The 21873-nt window shown below is 39.9% G+C and overlaps 1 protein-coding gene across 1 annotated transcript in view; it reads right to left on the bottom strand.

Moving 5' to 3' along the window:
• The window catches only part of DCDC2 (doublecortin domain containing 2), a 292326-nt gene that overhangs the window by 155101 nt on the left and 115352 nt on the right, over positions 1–21873 (bottom strand). Inside the window, exon 7 of the mRNA XM_004383992.2 lies at positions 17325–17490. Within this exon, the coding sequence (XP_004384049.1) occupies positions 17325–17490 (166 nt within the window). The remainder of the gene's footprint in view (positions 1–17324; positions 17491–21873) is intronic.

Here is a 21873-nt window from a genome sequence, read left to right as displayed (position 1 = left end):
CTGTTAATGAGTCTTCCTCTAATCCTGGTGCCCCATTCTTCTTCATATAGTCCAGTTTCTTGGATGATTTGCTCAGCATACAGATTGAATAAGTATGGTGAAAGGAAACGACCCTGATGCACACCTTTCCTGACTTTAAACCACGCAGTATCCCCTTATTCTGTTCGAACGACTTCCTCTTGATCTATTTACAGGTTCCTCATGAGTACAATCAACTGTTCTGGAATTGCCATTCTTCACAATGTTATCCATAATTTGTTATGATCCACTCAGTCAAATACCTTTGTATAGTCTATAAAACACAGATAAACATCTTTTTGGTATTCTCGGCTTTCAGCCAAGGTCCTTCTGATATCATCAATGATATCCCTCATTCCACATCCTCTTCTGAATCTAGTCGGAATCTCTGCTAGTTCCCTGTGGAAATACTGCTGCAACCACTTCTGAATTGCCTTCAGCAAAATTTTACTTGCATGTGATATTAATGATATTGTTTGATAATTTCTGTATTTGGTTGGATCACCTTTCTTCAGAAGAGATATGGATCTCTTCCAGTCTGTTGGCTGTCTTCCAAATTTCTTGGCATAGATGAGTGAGTGCTTCCAGAATTGCATCCATTTGTTGAAACATCTCAGTTGGTATTCTGTCAATTCCTGGAGCCTTGTTTTTTGCCAATGCCTTCAGTGCAGCTTGGACTTCTTCCTTCAATACCATTGGTTCTTGATCATATGCTACCTCCTGAAATGGCTAAACATTAGCTGATTCTTTTTAGTACAGTCACTCTATGTACTCCTTCATCTGCTTTTGATGCTTCCTGCATCATTCAATATTTTGCTTCTCAATATTGCTACTCAAGCCTTGAATTTTTACTTCAGTTCTTTCAGCTTGAGAAATGACAAGCATGTTCTTCCCTTTTGGTGTTCTAACTCCAGAGTTTCTGCACATTTCATCATAATAGTTTTTTTTTCTACTCTGTCATATAAGATTGCTATGAGTCGGAATAGACTTGACAGTAATGGTTTGTTTTTTGTTTTTTTGCCCATATGTCAGCTTGTTATACAGTGGTGGCTTGCATGTTGCTGTGATGCTAAAAGCCATCCCACTGGTGTTTCACATACCAATATGGTCGCCCATGGCAGACAAGTTTCAGCTGAGCTTACAGAGTAAGACAGACTAGGAAGAAGGACCTAGTGGTCTACTTCTGAAAAGAATTATCCAGTGAAAACCTTATGAATAGCAGTGGAACATTGTCTGATGTTGTGCTATAAGATGAACCCCTCAGGTTGGAAGGCACTTAAAATATGACTGGGGATGAGCTGCCACCTCAAAGTAGAGTCAACCTTAATGATGTGGATAGAGTAAAGCTTTTGGGACCTTCATTGGTCTCTACTTGTTGGGAACAAAAGAGAAAGAAGGAAACCAAAGACTCAAAGAAGAAACTAGTCTACTGGACTAATAGCCTACATGAACCATGGCCTTATCTACCCTGAGACCAAAAGTACTAGATGGTGCCCAACTACCACTACCAACCTTTCTGTTCAGGGCCACAACAGATGGGATCCTGATAGAATGGGAGAAAAAGGTGAAAAAGAACCTTGGATGTTAAAAAAAAAAAAAAAAGATTTACTGGACCAGTGGAGATTGGGGGATACCCTGAGACTACTGCCCTGAGATACTCTTTAAACCATGAACCAAAACTAGCCCTTGAGGTCACCTTTTAGCTAAATAACAGACTGGTTCACAAAATAAAGAATATCACTCGTAAGCACTGTGCTCTTAAAAAACAAAAATCATCTATATGAGATTAAAAGGTCAACAATTACCTTAAAACAAAGATGAGAATGTTTAAGGGGGCAGGAAAATTAGATTAATGGAACTGGAACCACCATAACAGAAATAATGAAAATGTTTACGCACTGTAAAGAATGTAACCAATGTTACTGAACAATTTGTGTAGAATTGTTGAAATGAAACCTAAACTACTGTGTAAACTTTCACCAAAACACAATAAAATATTATTTAAAAAAATTAAATAGCTGCCGTTTATTAAATGCCTCCTGGCTTACAGGAGGCTGCAAGACACTAAATCTTTCTGCACTGTAGCTTTTTGATCTGTAAAATGGAAGCCATAAATAACACCTACCTCTCAGTGTTTGCTCTATAAAACAGTGAGGTAATTAGAGGTAAAAGTGCTATGCAAATATTATTTTTAATTTCTACTTCTTTGCATCTTCTTCCTCTATCTGCTCCGTAAGAGTCAGGGTTGCCTTTTCTCTTCTAAGTCTATAGTCCTCTCTAGGGCATCTCCTCCTTCTCCATGGCTTCAACTATCACCTGTTGGCTGGTGACCCTCAGATCTATATCTGCAAGTGGAGTCTTTCTCCTGATTCACATTTCCATGTGATCCATGTACACAGATGCCACACTTTAACTCAACGTGTACAATCTTTCCCTCCTCATGCACACATTCCCTGCAAGTTAATGGCACCCGCCATCTCCCTTGTTACCTAGGCCAAAATACTTCAGTGTCCCCTTTGGTCTCACTTACTCTTTCACCACAACCCCTTTCCGTAGGATCTCAGGTCATGTCCATTCTGTCTCCTACATATTTCTTAAGTCTATCCTCTCCTCTCTATCCCACTGTCAAAGACTGTCAAGTCCATCATCATTCCTTCTCTTGTCAACTATAAGCCTTCTAAATTTCCAAGCACTCGGGAAATCCCCCCTCTAATTCAAAATCCACACACCAATCTAGCATCACCTCTCTCTCCAAAACAGAATTTGGGCATATCATTCCCTTCCAGGGCTTCCTGAAGCTCACAGCTGACATCCTAGTCCTTGTCACCAAAGCAGCCTGATACAGTGTTCTAAGAACACTGACTAAGGAACCATTAGGACTTGGATTAGGGTTCTGCCTCCGCTATTTATGAACTTTGTAACCTTAAGCTAGTCAATTAAGCTCTCTGACCCTCCATTTCTTGATCTATAAAATCAGAGTAATACTATCTACCTGGCAGAATTCTTTGGGTGATTTGAATATATGTATTTATGGAAGAAATGATGAAGTAAAAGAGCTGAACAGAAGATTTCAAAGGGCGGCTCGAGAAGACAAAGTCAAGTGTTATGATGACATGTGCAAAGACCTGGAGTTAGAAAACCAAAAGGGAAGAACACACTTGGCATTTCTCAAGCTGAAAAAACTGAAGCAAAAATTCAAACCTCAAGTTGCAATATTGAAGGATTCCACAGGGAAAATATTAATCGACACAGGAAGCTTCAAAAGAAGATGGAAGGAATACACAGAGTCACTATACCAAAAAGAATTGGTCCATGTTCAACCATTTCAGAAGGTAGCATGTGATCAGGAACAGATGGTACCGAAGGAAGAGGTCCAAGCTGCACTGAAGGCATTGGCAAAAAACAAGACTCCAGGAATTGACAGAATACCAATTAAGATGTTTCAACAAATGGATGCAGTGCTGGAGGCGCTCACTTGTCTATGCCAAGAAATGTGGAAGACAGCTACCTGGCCAAAAGACGGGAAGAGATCCATATCTCTTCCAAAGAAAGGTGAGCCAACTGAATAAAAAAATTATCAAACAATATCATTAATATCACACACAAGTAAAATTTTCTGAAGATCATTCAAAAGCAGCAGCAGCAGTACATTGACAGGGAACTTCCAGAAATTCAACTGGGATTCAGAAGAGGAAATGGAACCAGGGATATCATTGCTGATGTCAGACGGATCCTGGCTAAAAGCAGAGAATATCAGAAAGATGTTTACTTGTCTTTTATTGACTATGCAAAGGCATTCAACTGTGTGGTTCATAACAAATTATGGATAACATTGCAAAGAATGGGAATCCCAGAACACTTTATTGTACTCATGAGGAACCTGTACATAGATCAAGAGGCAGTCATTCCAACAGAACAAGGGGATGCTTCGTGGTTTAAAGTCAGGAAAGGTGTGCATCAGGGTTGTATCCTTTCACCATACTTATTCAATCTGTATGCTGAGCAAATAATCCAAGAAGTTGGACTATATGAAGAAGAACAGGGCATCAGGATTGGAGGAAGACTCATTAATAACCTGTGTTACGCAGATGACACAACCTTGCTTGCTGAAAGTAAAGAGGACTTGATGGACTTACTCATGACAATCAAAGACCGCAGCCTTCAGTATGGATTACACCTCAACATAAAACAAAAATCCTCACAACTGGACCAATAAGAAACATCATGATAAACAGAGAAAAGATTGCAGTTTTCAAGGATTTCATTTTACTTGCATCCACAACCAATGCCCATGGAAACAGCAGCCAAGACACCAAACAACGCATTGCATTGGGCAAATCTGCTGCAAAAGACCTCTTTAAAGTGTTAAAAAGCAAAGATGTCACCTTGAAGACTAAGGTGTGCCTGACCCAAGCCATGATGTTTTCAATCGCCTCGTATGTGTGCGAAAGCAGGACAATGAATAAAGAAGACCAAAGAAGAATTGACGCCTTTGGATTATGGTGTTGGCAAATAATACTGAATATACCATGGACTGCCAAAAGAACGAACAAATCTGTCTTGGAAAAATTACAGTCAGAATGCTCCTTAGAAGCATGGATGGCGAGACTACATCTCACATACTTTGGACATGTTATCAGGAAGGACTAGTCCCTTGAGAAGGATATCATGCTTGGTAGAGGGTCAGCGAAAAAGAGGAAGACCCTCAACTAGTTGTACTGATACAGTGGCTGCAATGATGGACTCAAGCATAACAATTGTGAGGATGGTGCAGGACCGGGCAGTGTTTCATTCCATTGAACACAGGGTCACTATGAGTCGGAACTGACTCGATGTGTAAGGACAACAACAACATGTGTAAGGAGTCCATGGCTGGTGCAAATGGTTAACATGCTCAGCTGCTAACAGAAAGAGGTTCAAGTCCACCAAGAGCCACCTCAGAAGAAAGACCTGGTGATCTTTAAGAAATCAGCCACTGAAAACCCTATGGAGCACAGTTCTACTCTAACATACATGGGGTCACCATAAGTTGGAATTGACCTGACGGCAACTGGTAGTATGTGTTATAAGTAGGCACCAATAAAAAGAGTTATTATTATCTTTTCCATTTTCTCTCCCACTACTTCTCTCCACATATCATAAGCTCCAACCATATGAATTTACTCAACATTCTCAAAATATTCCATCCTTCTGCCCCTGTACTCAGCCTCTTTCCTTGACCGGGATTCTCTTCCTCTTTTCCCTCTGAGAATGCTCTGTTCATCCTTCAAGACCCAGCCATAATGTCATCTCTTTTATGAAGCATTCCTCATCAAAGAGAGGTTTCCCTTCCCCAATACTTCCCTAGAGTGTGTCCTTGTGGTATTTATATACAATGATGCTCGAGAGAAAGGATTATTCATTTTACATGCACAGAGCGTGCCATGGTGCCTGTTGAATATATGAAATGTTATGTGTTATTATTTGCTATGTTGTTTTTAGTTGCTGTTAAGTTGATTACAGTCCACAGTGACCCCATGTGTGCTGAGAAGAACTGTGCTCCACAGAGTTTTTCAAGGCTGTGGACTTTTGGAAACAGATCTCCAGGCCTGTCTTCCAGGGTGCCTCTGGGTGGGTTTGAATTGCCAGCCTCAGCCAGTAGTGGAGTGCTTAACCATTTGTGCCACCCAGGGCCTGCCTATTTTTGATATACGTCCAACTTAATTTAAAATTAAGTATAAAGCATAGTATAGGGTAGTTGTTAATAAATAGCACAGGATTTGGAGTCAGAATTGGATTCAAATTTCCTTCTACAACTTAATAACTGTGGGACATTGAGCAAGTAACTGCTCTGCTCTTTAGTGTTCTCATCCATAAACTGGGGATAGGAAACAGTATTTTCTTCTTAGTGCATTAGTGAGATAAAACCTGTTGTTGTCAAGTCAATTCCGACTCATAGTGACCCTACAGGACAAAGAAGAACTGACCCATAGGGTTTCCAAGGAATGGCTGGTGGATTCGAACTGCCAACCTTTTGGTTAGCAGCTGTTGCTCTTAACGACTGTGACACCAGGGCTCCATTAGTGAGACAGTGCCTATTAAATGCTTGGATGACTTCCAGTTAAATACAGCAGACTGAACGCATGGATTTATCCCAACTCTCTTCTAAAACCCCACTTTAAAAAGTAAATATTTTGAATGTATAAATCTAGAAGGACAAAGGGAATGTAAGAAGAAATGGCAACATACAAAACATATCAAATGAAATTTTGAAAACAGAATGTGAGTGGTAATTGGGGTGTATGTTCGGGATACCTGTGGGAAGACCAACAGTAAGCAGGCCAATCCATGTTGCAGAAATCTGGAAAGACTCAGGAACTGGAGGAACCAAGTACCACTGAAGACTAATGTGCAGTGTGGGGCTAAAAACAGAAGGATTGGATGATAGGTTGCATAGGAGGAACTGTTGTTATTGGGTGCCATAGAGTTGATTCTGACTCATAGTGACCCTGTGTGACACAGCAGAACTTCCCCATAGGGTTTCCTAGGCAGTAATCTTTACGGAAGCAGATCGTGAGGTCTTTCTCTCGCAGAGCCTCTGGATGGGTTTGAACCACCAACCTTTTGGTCAGCAGATAAGCGCTTAACCCGTACGCCACCAGGCCTCCTTATAGGAGGAGTTAGTCTCCTATATCTCTTCCTCCAGCCTACTTAGGCAATGGAGAGCTTGACTTGGAACAGAGAACGGGAAACACCAGCATAGCTGAGGTGAGGCACCTTGCTCAAAACAAGAAGATTAGATAAAATTCTACATTTTAAGAAGTTAAATCCCAAGCCTTTCCCCCACTTGAGCTCACAGAATGCTGTCAGGCATCTACTCCCTTCCATCACCATGCCAGATTGCCCCAGGCAGGAAATAAAAGGATTCCTCCCTGTGCAATCTGTCCAGCCCAAAAGAAAAGATGTATTTAATGGTGATGGGCTGCAATTCCTCAGTGACACAGCCTTATAAGAAGAGGAGAAGAAACACAGAGAAGGCCATGTGAAGACAGAGCAGAGAATGGAGAGATGCAACTACAAGCCAAGGAACGCCAAAGACTGTGGGAGCCATTAGAAGCTGGAAGAGACAAGCAAGGATACTAGAGGTTTCAGAGAAAGCATGGCCCTGCTGACACCTTGATGTTGGACTTCTAGCTTTCAGAACTATCAGGGAATAAATTTCTGCTGTTTCAAGCCACCCAATTTGTAGCAATTTGTTACAGAAGCCCTAGGAAAGCAATACACCTTACAACCACCAAAAACCAAAACCAAACCTATTGCCATCGAGTGGATTCCAACTCATACCGACCCTTTAGGACAGAGTAGAACTGCCTCATAGGGTTTGCAAGAAAGTGGCTGGTGGATTCAAACTGCCAACCTTTTGGTTAGCAGCTGAATGCTTAACCACTGTGCCACCAGGGCTCCATAACAACCACCAAGGAAGCAGTAATGTATGGACACACCTTGCCTATTTGTGTACATAAATATTTCTCAAGTATGTTCTAAAGAACAATAGTCTGACTAGATGCTCCTCAGGAAGAAATCCATAATCCAAAAAAGCATGGGCTACTTCCACACTGAGGCTCTGAGAAATCCTATAGCAAAGAAAACTGCTTAACTTTGTGTAATCCAATATTTACCAAACAAGCATGGAACTCTTATTACAAGAAACATTACTAAAAGCCCATGAAACTACTGCTTCAGGAAATGACAAGTCGTATGGGCACAAGCCTTCATCCTAAGATCATCCAGAAGCCCTACATGATCCTGAGATGTTATGAAACGGCACAGGTTGCTGGCCTGCCTCGCCAGTGTCTGAGGGATTTTATTCAATGATTTGGAAGGATGCTTCCTGCTTCTTACTATGGCACAGCACCCAACATAAAACGACTTTTCCTTTGTGCTGGTACTCTTACTATTAAGGAAAGCAAGGACATGAAGAAAAGCAGCTATAATCCATCCAAACGTGACCAACACAAGCCCTTAACTTGTAAAGGGAGCAGAGAGGGGCTGTCAGCTGCACTCACGTTAGGAAAAGTGGTTTTGTTATGTCATTTTAACAGGAATGACACTTTGCCCAATTTCACAGAAACAATTTGAAATTATCATCCATATATATAAAATAAAAATAAATGGATAGCTTTAACCCTAAGAGAAGCCTTGGTGGTGCAGTCATTAAAGCGCTCAGATGCGAACTGAAAAGGCCATCGATTTGAATCCATCAGCCACTCCACAGGAGAAAGGTGTGGCAGCCTTCTTCCATAAAGATTTACAGCCTTGGAAACCCTATGAGGGAGTTCTGCTCTGTCCTGTAGAGTTGCTATGAGTCAGAATCGACTGGACGGCAGTGGGTTTGGTGGGTTGGATTAACTCTAAGAAGCTCAAAAGTACTTTATAGATATTATCTCTTCCTCTTTAGCCCCTTTGTGATAGGAACATTGCATGGTGATTTGCAGTAAACATTGTATCTTACTCCAAAAACAAGGAGGGCAAAAGAGAAGAATGAAAAATAGAATTCATATATAAAGTAAGCCACAGTCTACAAAGGTGCCCCAGCATATTATATGAGTGAGGGAATATCTCTCCCCTGTCTTGCAGTACCAGGTGTCCCAGACACAGTGCTAAATACATATAAGCAGAAATGACCTTGGTCTCTGGCAACGTGCTGCTACTTTCTAAACGGACACAGTTGATACAGAGGCCTAGGAAATGACAAAACCAAGAAGAAAAAAATGTCAGTGCTTACAACATAAACACATTTTGGCATTTATAGGTGGTGAATGGAGTTTGGTCATTGAAATGGATGGGGAAGAAAAACTGCTCCTAGTTCATCAAGAACAATTTATTGAGATACAATTACAACTGACTATTGGAAGAAAATGTGTGATGAGCAATTAGTTTAAAAAAGAAAAAATGGAGTTATCCCTGGTGATTAGCAAAGTGTGTGGCACAGAGTAGGCACTCAATAAATGTTTAACAAAAAACTGAAAGGTGTTCCAGGAAGCAAAGTGAGGTTAAGCCTAAAGATACATGAAACACGGGGAAGGAAATTCAGACACAGAGAAGGGTTCAGGCTATGACAGTTTAAGTCCTAACACATTCAAGTAACTGCAAAAAAAAAAAAAATTGGATTTGGTCATTTGATAAATAAATTAGAGATCAGCCTCAAAAATATCCACCTTTTTCAAGGTTCCCAACTCCTGAAAATATAGGTCTGAATGCTGAAGATTTAGACTCTTCCCAGCCTGGGATGTGTGAGAGTAGCAAAGACCCATTATCCAATCCAGGATTGCAAAAAAGGAGACTCCTTGTTAGTAATAACTAACTCCTGTTGTTGTTATTGACTTCCATGGAGTTAGTCCCCAACTCATGGTGACCTCATGTACAACGGAACAAAATGCTGCCTGGACCTGCACCATCCACATGACCAGTTGCAGACTGGACCACTGTGATCCATAGGGTTTTCACTGGCTAATTTTAGGAGGCAGATCACCAGGACTTTCTTCCTAGTGTCTCTTAGTCTGGAAGCTCTGCTGAAACCTATTTAGCATCACAGAAACATGCAAGCCTCTACTGACAGAGGGGTGGTGGCTGTGCATGAATGAGGTGCACTGGCCAGGAATTGAATCTGGGTCTCCAGCATGGATGGCAAGAATTCTACCACTGAACCATGACTATACCAAACTAACTCCTACATCTACAAAACAGAAAGTTCTCAAATCATTCCCATTTTACAAAAGAATATGCAATACTGAAGAATGGAGGAGGAGAAAAATAGGAACTCCCCAAAATCTCTCCGATAAGCTTCAGTGTTTGCGGAGATACGTCAATATTCTCACCACTGAAGGAAGACAGGTCAAAGGACATGCACAAGAAAACCTCTCTCATGCCTTTCCCTAGACCCATGGGCATTAATAGGCCTACAAACAAGCCACACGGTGTCCACCCCTTAGCCAACGATGGGGCAGTGTGGGAGTTTCCAGAAATCACTAGCCATTGACATACCCTCTGACTCTCGGTAAACTCTGGTTTCTCTACTTTTCCCTCTCATCTGGAAAACTAATCAAATGCTCTTCATCTCTTCTGAGTATTTTTAGATTAAGTTTATAAAATATCAGGTTAAAATCCACAAATGAAATGTTCTAAAGCATGGGTAGGTAACAGAATTTGTAACATTACTCAATCTTTGTAACTGGCAGTCCTTGATCTCAATTGTCACAACTATAGGCATGCTTGACCTACACACACACACACACACACACACACACACACTCAGCAAACACTAACTGAGTGCTACTCTGTGTGGAATATTCTGGTGAATGTTTATATATATCACTTACATATGAATGATGACCAAGGAGCAGCTACAACAGAAAAGTAGATAACACCCCTCCCCACTCCCCTGGTACCCTGTGATGTGATATTTTAACAGACCAGGTCTCCACCCTGGTTTTATTTCAACCAAGGCCTGGTACAGGAAAGAGGAGGTTGAGGAGGGAGGAAGGGTAATAAATCCCATGGCTACTTCCTCCTCCTTCTTTCTGCCACTCACCCATGATCAGTGTCTCCCAGTCATTCCTGGTATAGACTTCTCCCTAGCTAAGCCTCGGTCTGGGCCCTACTTCAGATCCCATGACGAAATGTCCAGTATGACCCAATTTCATCAGTCTTAGAATACGTACAACCAGAATGCTTCTTAGAAGTGAGGGCGGTAAGAGCTCTTTACTTTGGACATGTCATTAGGAAGGACCAGTAACTAAAAAGGGACATCATGTTTGGTAAAGTAGTAGGTCATTGAAAACAAGAGACACCCTCAGTGAGATAGATTGATACAATAGCCACAACAATTGACTCAAATATATCAATGATCATGAAAATGGTGCAGGACTGGGCAACGTTTCGTTCTGTTATACATAAGGTCGCCATGAGTCACAGCCAACTGTATGGTAACTAACAAACCACCACCAAAACCAAAACCAAACCCACCGCTGTCAAGTCCATTCCGACTCACAGTGACCCTACAGGACAGAATAGAACTTCCCCATAGGTTTTCCAAGACTGTAAATCTTTACAGAAGCATACTGCCACATCTTTCCCTCATGGAGGAGCTGGTGGGTTCAAACCAACAACCTTCCAGTTAGCGGACAAGCCCCTTTAACCACTGTGCCACAGGGCTCCTCACAAACAACAACAAACTCAATTTTGATTTCTTTCTGAAAAGCAGATGAATCATGTTCCAGACTTTATTGTGCCAGAAACTAAGCATTGGTGTGGATACACGTTTTATCTACAGTAAGCTACAGCAAGGTTTAGAGCTGACGTTGGAGGCTTTGGAATTAAGGAAATGCTGTGAAACGTGTTGGAGCCTTCAGGGGGTCAAGAAGAAAAGAGGCACTGCTCAGAAGTAATGTGTAGCATCTATGAAAAGGGAGACTGGCCAGCCAAATCCTGGAGGTTGGGAAAAACACAAAGATGAGACAATCCCAACATAATCCTCTTACAGAGAATCACACTAATAAAAGAACCTCAGCCCACGGTGCATGTCCCTATGCCTGTAACCCCAGATTTGGCCCCCTAACCCTTGCGTTCCTCTTCGGACTCAAACCTCGTTGGATCCCTGACCTCAAGGCTCTGGCCTTCGCCAGTGACTTGACCTAGGGCAGTTTTAAATCCCTCTGCAGCAGGTAACGTGAGTTCCTGGTATTCTAATACAGAACTCCTAGTTTGTGTTTCCATCAGAAACGTTATTACACCCTGTGGGTACATTATATGGCATTATTAGTAAAACGCAGTGATTAAGATGCATTATGGATTACTTGAGGGCAGTGGTGGTTCAGTGGTAGAATTGTTGCCTTCTGTGCAGAAGACTCGGATTCAATTCCTGGCCAATGTTCCTCAAAAGAAGCCACCACTCATCTGTCACTAGTGGCTTCAGTGTTGCTATGATGCTAAACAACCAGAGCTTCCAAAATGAGACAGACTAGGAAGAAAGGCTGGGCAATCTACTTCCAAAAATCAGCCAATGAAAATCCTATGGATCACAACAGTCCAATCCTGTTGTGTGTGGGGTCTCCATGAGCCTGGGGCCAACTCGAAGCCAGCTAACAACAGTAACAACATGGGTTACATAGAATTTTATGGGCTATTTTTACAGAAAATGTGATGTAAGTACCAAAATATCTACTTAAAATAAATTATGGAATAAAATCTTCCGAAGGTTTAGAAAGATCTGTATAATCCAATATCTCACAAACTTCTCTCGAAAACCAATAGCATCTCTATAACCCTCACTAGGCTCCATAAAAAATAGCTCCCAAAAGAATTTACTGCAGAGGTTTCAACCCTATATCTGCTATTAAAGAATGATTCTCTCACAGTACTTCTCTATACAATGTATAAGAGCACAAGATATGAAAATAATCTTTTTCTAAAGAGGGTTAGTATCTTAAACTCCATTCAGACTGAGATACACATCTTACTGGTATTCAGTCAGCCTGCAAGTTTTCAATCTCTCAGCACTAAAGTTGATGGCAAAATACACATTCTGAAACTAACGTTTATTAATAGAATTTGAATGATGCCACAGTAAACCCTCAAGAAATTACTAAAACCCCTTTCTGTACTAGAATTTTGTTGCACAATATATCATTACAATAAGTGGGTCAGTAGGCCTTGGAAAACTGCTTGTCTTAACAAATTTTTATCAGAGTAGTACTTGATGTAATAAAATCTGACCCATATCCCACAACATACACTGCCATTGAGACAGAAGTTATGATCAATGAAGGAACAGAAACCCTGTTATAGGGTGAATGTGCGGGCAATGGACACCAATGAATCATAAGTCTTACCTTAGCTTATTAAATAAAACCAGTGCCACACTTTATGAAACTATCTTTGTTTCTTCTTATACAACTCCTTCCAGTACATGATACCCCTTGGAGGGTTAGACTTGAGAGAGCAAGGACAGACATTTGGAAAACGTGCCTTCTGCTTCATCTTCAGGGTCTTTTGTGACTATAGACCATGTAAGTGCCTAAGCACTGGTTCATGGCTGAACCAAAAAAGCTTTGGTTTCCATGCGCCCCTGGCTCTGTGACTCTAAGGATGGACTGCGGTAATGCATCATGCTCAGAGCAATGCAGGCAAACCATGTCCAGGTTGTAGTTACCAGGAAATTCAAGAGCATGACTGCTCAAGGGCAGTCACCCAAGCAAGGTCATAATATTCAGGCATCCTTTCTCAGGCACTGCACCTGCTCCCTATCATTCATCAAGACTTTAAATCACACGGGTTCCTTGGGAACTATCACAGAACAACACTGGGAGTAAGCCAGGAACTGCATCAAGAAGGATACAGGTCCTGGTATGAGTGTGCACGTGTGTGTGTGCATGTGGACGTGTGAGTGTGTGCATGTGTGAGTGCATAGGTGTGCATGCGTGTGTGCACACATGTAGAAAGAGAGAACCACATCCTTCAAAAGAAGGCAATCCCTGTTTTTGCTTACATTTTCACACTTTGCCTTTTAAAAGTTTGTATAATTATTAATACAACATAGGCTGTAGTAATACAGACCTGGGTATTTTCTCTGCAGCCTTTCCAACATTTCTAAGGAGGCCAAAATTCACTATACTTCCTGTGTTCCCAAGGGTTCCAAAAATCACTAAATTTTTTCATGTACCAAATATTAAAACTAACAATGAATATAATTAGTTACCCAAAATGCTATTTCAAAACCATCATCATTACTATTTTGCTCATAATAGAGAGTACAGCTAGTTAACAGCCTCTAAAACATATCTCAAGGCACCACAATTGAAGTGTAAAGTGTAACAAAAACATGTGCTGGCCAGTTAAGCTGGTATTTAAATGTAGCACTAAAAATGCATTTCACACCTAACTTCATCAATCACCACCCAATCTTATTTTACATATTGGCTACCAAAAGAAAATGGGATTTGTTTCCCTAAAGAAATATGTCACTGCTCTGCTTGAATTATTATTAAGCTTTACTATTACAGAGAGAAAGAGTCAAAAGGAAATAAAATTAGATCCAGGTTGCCATCTACAGACTGATTTCAGCATTGCTCATATAGCATTAAATATCAAAATATAGAGAAAAAAAGAACAAAAACATGCAACTCCAATCTTAATTATAAAAAATGAAGATAGTCTACAAAGTCTTTTTTTTTCAAATTAAGATGAGAACAGTTGTAAAAGTACATAGGCAAAAAAACACTGGATAGAAAATTCACATTTAACATATGCTATAAAATAAACATAGATATTCACACTAACTCTAATATTTAATCCTTTGAAATAAAATTATTTAATACCAAATTAAAATATATATTTTAAGTAGAAAAAACTACATAGATTTCATCTCTAAAACTAAACTCTTCTATTTTTTACTCATTATCTTGATTCTCCACGCCCTTCACATTCATTTTCTTTCAGATCTTTACTGCTTTTACCTCTCTAAAGAATAAGAGCCCTCTTGAGAAAGAAGGATCCAAAAGCACACACTTGATTCTAATTACTAAAATAGATGGCATTAAACTAAAAAGCAACTGAAGGTTGGATTAAGCAGTTAAAGAAAAAAGAGATGGTTTGACATGACGATCTGGAAAATTTCTACGGCCAAGACATGCAGAGGAAGATCCATTAAGGAAAAATAGCTCAATATTCAATAGTATGGGTTTAAGCTAATCTGCTTAAATTTATCAATCATTGTTTAAGCCAGTTGAACCGCACAGGTTTTTTTAAGCGTTTGTTTTTTTTTTTTTTTTCCTTTTTCCTGGAGAAGTTGTTTCTGGAAGCCAAGATTCAATCATTTTCCAGGTTACATGTTCTTTCTATCAGGAAACGCTTAAATATGCTTCTAGATCAATGGTACAAGCCTCCTACTGGGGAAAAAAAAAAAATTCAGTCCCCAGAATCTTTATTCAAAAGACACCAGCAGATGTTCCATATAACAATGAGATCCGAACAGTTAAAAACCTGTGATCTGCTTATGATAAAGCTCATTAGAAAATATACACTTTAAATAGGCAATTGTCCAAAACAACTGCAGGATGCTCTAAAGACAAGGAAAGAACTGTTGAGGGCTTCTACCTTTTCTTAGCATTTTTAAAATATGACTTGCTTCAGTGTTAAACATGTTTTTGTTCTTTTTCTATGCAAATAGACACAAATGTTTTTGAAAATTGTGAATTTCTACAAAAGCAAAAATACTGATAATACAACTTTTAGTAAAGGTTTCTTCTCTACAAAAGGTGGATGTGTTCAGGCAGCCTCTTGTGTCCCCAACTCTCTATAAATGGCATCACCTGAAAAGATAATGTTGTGAGATTTGTTCTCAGGGTCAAATACTAAATCTAAAAACTTTTAAAAAATATACTGAAAGTAGGATTTGGAAAGGAATTTTCATAAGATAGTAAGAGCATCACAGAGAATAAGCAATCAATCTTCTATAAAAGCATTTCAATAAAAAATAATTCATAAAAACTTTAAAACGGGTCCTGTTTCTGAGTGGATTTTAATATTACAGAGACTTATCTATTTTTTAACTTCCACCATTCATTCCTTCATATGTATTAAACTTGTGTCAGTTGTTAGGGATAAAAATACTAGCAAGATAAAGTCCATAACCTTGGGAGTGTCACAATCTAAAATACATTGATTAAAATAAGCCTCTGTTAATTTTTATGCTCAATGAATAGCATGTTCTTCCAAGTTAATTTTTCCCCCCATTGGTATCTGTTAATTCAAAAAAAAAAAAAAAAGTTGCTGTTGAGTCAGTTCTGACTCATGGTGACCCCATGTGTGTCACAGTAGAGCTCTGCTCCATAGGGTTTTCAATAGCTGATTTTTCAGAAGTAGATTGCCAAGCCTTTCTTCCAAGACACCTCTGGGTAGACTAGAACCTCCTACCTTTGGATTAGCAGCTGAGCATATCAACCATCTGCACCACCCAGGGATTCCACCTGCCATGTAACAGGCACTCAGTAAACATTTGCTGAATGACTGCACTCCACTCTGGCCCCCTTGTTTCGTGGTGACTGACAAGGAGTGTTCAGACTTAGATAAGCAAAACCTTAAAGATAAATCTTAGTATGAGCCCACATTTTACAGATGGATAATAAAGCTAAAAAAAAGTTTCGTGACTTGCCCAAAGTCAATAGCAGGACTAGGACAAGAATCTAGGACTCTGACTTCCAGCTATCACCATGACTTAAGTCATTCAAGACTTAAACCCCTTGCACTTTGTGTAATTGGTCCCTCTTTGTGTAATTGGTTCATTCATTTAGCCTATTCTTTTAACCTAATCTCACGCATGTTTCTTCCAGCTCTTTCATCATTTGTGCAGTTTCCTGTAGACTCTCGCACAAGTTCCCGAAGTCTCATCAGTTGTGAAGCCTTCCTTAGCTGTGGTTCTAATGTGACTTCTCATAACAACCGTGAAATGAGTGGGGCCTCCAGGCACAAGATGAGGCTCTGTCCACACCTCAACCCATCCATCCTCCTCCTGGGCACCCCACCATGTCCCACTGCAGGTGGTGTGAGCAGATTCCAGGTAGGAAGGAGAAGCAGTCACTCCACTGGGCTTTTTTCCAGGCAGCCCTTCCTGCCCTCCCACATCACTCCCCTCTCACGCGCTATGCCCCACTGGGAGAAAGATGTGGCAGTCTGCTTCCATAAAGATCATAGCCTTGGAAACACTATGGGACAGTTCCACTCTGTTCTACAGGGTCACTATGACTTGACGGCAACTGGTATACCACCTCTCACATGGTATTGAAGAAAAAACTGCATTAACTATTTTTGGTATGTATGCTGTTACTTATTGGTAAAGTTTTGTGTGTGTTTAGTATTCTCTTGACTATCAGTAGAATTATAAAACATCTTGTCAGGAAAGGTGATCTGTGTGAAAAGTAAACCACAATGAATGTGGGCATGGGCTGGAGATAAATAAGGGAAACTGATGTCAACAGCAGCTGATAAAAATGTTAATCAAGCACTATCAGTAGGAGCAGACAATGGTAAATTTTACCTTTTTTATAAGACCACCACAAGAAACATTTGCTTCCAAAATAAGAGTTCTCCCAACGCAACACCTAAGAAATGGAGCATGAAAAACAGCAGCATCCCTCATATCCAAAAAGCCTTCCTCGAAAATTCTTATACAGAGTACCTTTTGTGCACCCAGGAAAATTAACGAATCTGTGTAAGAACTAAAATTATGTCACAGCCTCAAGATGGCTGTATAATTGTAGCAATAAACTTACCACTGTTTGGAATTGTTTGCAGTGAATTCTTTAACTTTACATTTTGTTTCACTTTCGTGGGTTTTTCTGAATTTGCAACATCTTCTTTTTTCCCTTTTCTCTTCTGGGGTTGAGGAGAAGAGTTGTCACTGTATCCGATTGTAGACTTAGATTGGCGATCATTTCCCTAAATGGAAAAAGATTAGATCTTTACACTTGACTAGTGAACTCCCAAAGTGATTCCCAGTAAATGCATGTCATTAATGGCACTAAAAAAGGGCGGGGGTGGGGAGATGGATGTATTGTGCTGATTCTGCTACTTTCCGTTTTGATACAGTAACACCAAATTTATCTTCCCAGGGGCAGACGAATGGTCTAGCAGAAAAAGGAGAATAAAAATAATAGCTAACAAGTGTTGAGTATTTAATATGTACCAAGAATTCCATAAAATTATTTCACTTCATCCTTACAATAATGCTATGAGACAAGTATTGTTATCACCCCATTATACAGATGAGGAAATGGGGCATAGAGGTTAAGCAGATTGCCCAAAGTCACACAGCCAGTAAGGTGAAGAGCAGTCTGCCTGCAGGACCATGGCAGGCCCATTGCCTTAACCATCCTCTCACTCCCACATCCTTCTGAAGAAGCAGTAGGTATATACTGGGGGAAGAATACTGACAACCCTGAGTTTGATCAGTTAATCTAGAAGGATCTTAATGAGTTGTTGCTGGGAATGTATAGATATCATCATACAAGCAGACATACGCCATGCTGGTGGAAACTCTCCAGTATTAACTCATCTGATTGGTGACAGCCATGGTCTCTATGAATCGCAAACCCAGATGGACATACAGACACAGCAACCCAGGACCACATGCTCTGTACTTGGTACCCCGAGGGCTCCGTGTGGTAGGCTTGTCCCCTAGTCCTGCAAGGCAGCCACAGGCTATCACACCTTTGCTGGTTGTCTCTGGTTCCCCACATGCCTCAGGTAATGAAGACCTTGCCTTTGCCAAAAGTGGGCTCCTCAGCACTAGGGTGAGGTTGAGTTTCAGTAGCTCCTGTCACTGCCTCAAGTGCAGTTCCTGGGAGCCACAAAACAGATGCTATAGTGGTAGCTACTGCAAGCACCCAAGGACTGGCTATGCTGATACTCAGTCACTGCCTGGCCACTGCTGCAGCAAAAACAAATAACAATTTTCACGGAGTCAGCTCTGACTCATGTGACTTCATGTGTGTCAGACTAGAACTGTGCTCCACAGGGTTTTCAATGGCTGATTTTTCAGAAGTAGATCACCATGTCTTTCTTCCCAGGAGCCTCTGGATGGATTTGAACCAACAACTTTCAATTAGTAGCTGAGTGCTTAACCATTTGCACCACCAGGGGACTCCCTACAGCAAGAAACTCCCTCCTACTACAGCAGGCTTGGCTCTCGGATACTTAGGTGCTAAACTTCCCTGAGTGTGTAAGGTGTCAGGCTGTCGGTCATGGAAAGAATGCAAGTTTCAGAGACTCAAAGTACCTGGGTCAAAGTCACTGCTCTGCCACTAACCACCTATGGAACCTGGGGCTAACTAACTCCTAAATACTTGGAGCCTCAATTTCCTCACCAGTTGAATGAGGTTAATACACGTGCCTTTAGGTCTATAAAAAAAGCAAACCAAACTCACTGCCATTGAGTCAATTCTGACTCACAGCGACTCTATAGGACAGTGTAGAATTGCCCCATAGGGTTTCCAAGGAGTAGCTAATGGATTCAAACTGCCCACCTTTTGGTTAGCAGCCAACCTCTTAACCACTGCACCACCAGGGCTCCTTTAGCTCTACAGTAAGGAAGAAATGGGAAAGTGAGTAGTGTAGTGCCTAGCATATAATATTAGCTCAATGAGTACCAGAGTGCTTTCTCCAGGGGTAGAGATTTAATATCTTCTTCTTAAAAATCATATCAAACTCACACCATATTGGCTGCAATCTTTATACAATATCTGTGCTATGTTAGCATCTGAAAATAAATGTAATATTATTAAACAAATCTGCCTAGAAACCTATTAGAACTGCTCATTTTAAACATTTATATATTCAGCCATCCAGAAGCATTTAAATGATTTTAGCCATCACCCAATTAAGAATTAAGAACAGAAAAATTCACAGCATTATAAATGAAGTTATTTATGCTATTTTGTCATAGCCTACAAGAAAATGAATTATGCATAAATTTATTAACAGTATGAAAACTTGTCCAAATCTGTAACACTTTTTTATGTAATTTAATTTCCTATTCCAACTGCAATTTAAACACACACTTTTTCATTTAATTATTGCATTAACTGCAACCAGAGTTTTTTCTTTTCTTCAGTGATTCTTTCTCACAAGGCCAAACTCTCTGGCATTGATAATATGATTATAGCAGAGATTCCAAAACCATCAGCCAGGTCTCACATCCCAGTCTTTTTTCAATCACCCCTATCCATCCCAAGATGCTAAAATTTGAAGAGCCTTGGATGAGAGTAGCCACCCTTCACAAGCAATTGGCAGGCCTACTAGAATGTTCAGAGATGCTATTGAACTTGTGAGGACTAAAATGAGACCTAATGAATGAGAAATTCTGGATTTCAGGAAAATACAGTTTTTTACAGTTTTCTAGGGAAAGTATTACTCATAAAACAGATATAACAAAAGAGAAAGCAGAAGTCCAGTCCTGGAGTGCCTAATGATTCATATAATTTTAAAAATCAACTCTCGTGTTGAATATACAGGAAAGTTCTGATTCACTGCATTTGTGATATGGACACTCATATTGGTGATATTGGAACATTAAGAAAGATTAGTTGCTTCAGGTAACTATGTAGGGCATGTCTTTGGTAAACGACACCCATGCATCAATTACTGAATACCGGCTTTGCACCAGATACTTTGCAAGAACTAAACTGAGAGAATGGGAAAAATTGTTGTGTAATTAGAAAATCAGAAATAATTTAAGTGCTTTTCTTTTTTTAAAAAGAAAAAAAAATTGATTCATGTAAAGTGTTAATAATTTTAAACTGAATATAAATTATATAGTATGTAATATAGATGTTATATATTCATGTGTTACATATTTATTTTATATATTTAATTATATACATTAAATCTAATACATAAATAAATTAGATAAGTAGACAGACAGACAGATAGATGATAGAAAGATAGATGAGGAAGGAATCTTCTTTTCTGAGGCTTCCACATGTGACTTGGATACAATTAAATTATATGGATAATAGATATAGATAAGTATAGTTATAGCTATAGTTATAAATATATATACATAGCTATAGATATAAACCAAAACAAAAAAACCTACTGCCATTGAGTCGATTCCGACTCACGGCAACCCTATAGGACAGAGTAGAACTGCCCCATACGGTTTCCAAGGCTGTAATCTTTACAGAAGCAGATTGCTACAACTTTCTCTCGTGGAGCAGCTGGTAGGTTCAAACCGCTGACTTTTCAGTTAGCAGCCAACTGCTTAATCACTGTGCCACCAGGGCTCCTAGCTATAGATATAGATATTCATTTCTATCTAGGGGGTAGATGATACAGGATAAGGCAGCTATGCCAGTGGTTATATTATTGTTCATCTCTTATGTGCTAAATAAACATTAAGACTCATTTTTACCAAAATTTATAGATAAGTATTATTGTCACTATTTTATAATAAAGGAATTCACTTTCCCCAGGTTCCTCTAGCCTGTTTATGCCACTACCCTGAAGATTCCTAACGTCCAAGGCACTAGAAACACCTATTGTATAGTATGGCTCCCTGAAACAGTCAACCCGAAAGTGACAAATTTTATGACTTTATCCCTAAGTAGAAGGAATCAGGAATGCAGCATAATTTTATAGGGTATCCTACACAAAAACTAGACCCCATGTGATACTTCAACCACTATCCTGCCTTTTGCCTTATATACATATCAGTACATCCGATAGGAATAGTAAACCTCTGGCTCAAACAAAGCAACAAGAGTCCCTTAAATCACCCCTCAGTCTAATGAGATTTGGATTTTCTGACAGATCTCTAGGGTCTTTTCAATAAGATCCAACAAACTCAGCTTACTTACATCAATAAAGTAAACCATTTTCCACACCCATAAAAGCATGTGAAAGACACACAGATCATAAATCTATTTACATTATTCAAGTTGAGATAATTTTGAGAGGGGTTTGCTTCACTGAGCAGTTTCTACATGCATGTATTTCAGTAGTGTAGACAGGGAGACCATGTGAGCAAGGAGAGGTCCTGACTCAGGATGGCTTTTCTCTCACTGTATATCTGATGATTGAAAGTGGGAGAAGCCCTTTTATCCATCCTGGCCTCCCCTTCACGGGCTCTGGGTGGCACAAACAGTTAGTGCTCTGACTACCAACGTAAAGGTTGGCAATTTGAATCCACCTGGAGGCACCACAGAAGAAAGGCCTAGCAATTACAGCCAAGAAAACCCTATGGAGCAGTTCTACCTTGAAACACACAGAGTCACCATGAGTCAGATTCAATTTGACAACCACAGGTTTGTTTTTTTTTTTTTT

The sequence above is a fragment of the Trichechus manatus genome, unplaced genomic scaffold, assembly GCF_000243295.1.
Source record: "Trichechus manatus latirostris isolate Lorelei unplaced genomic scaffold, TriManLat1.0 scaffold00115, whole genome shotgun sequence".
NCBI lineage: Eukaryota > Metazoa > Chordata > Mammalia > Sirenia > Trichechidae > Trichechus > Trichechus manatus.
This window is presented reverse-complemented; position numbering and strand designations above follow the sequence as displayed.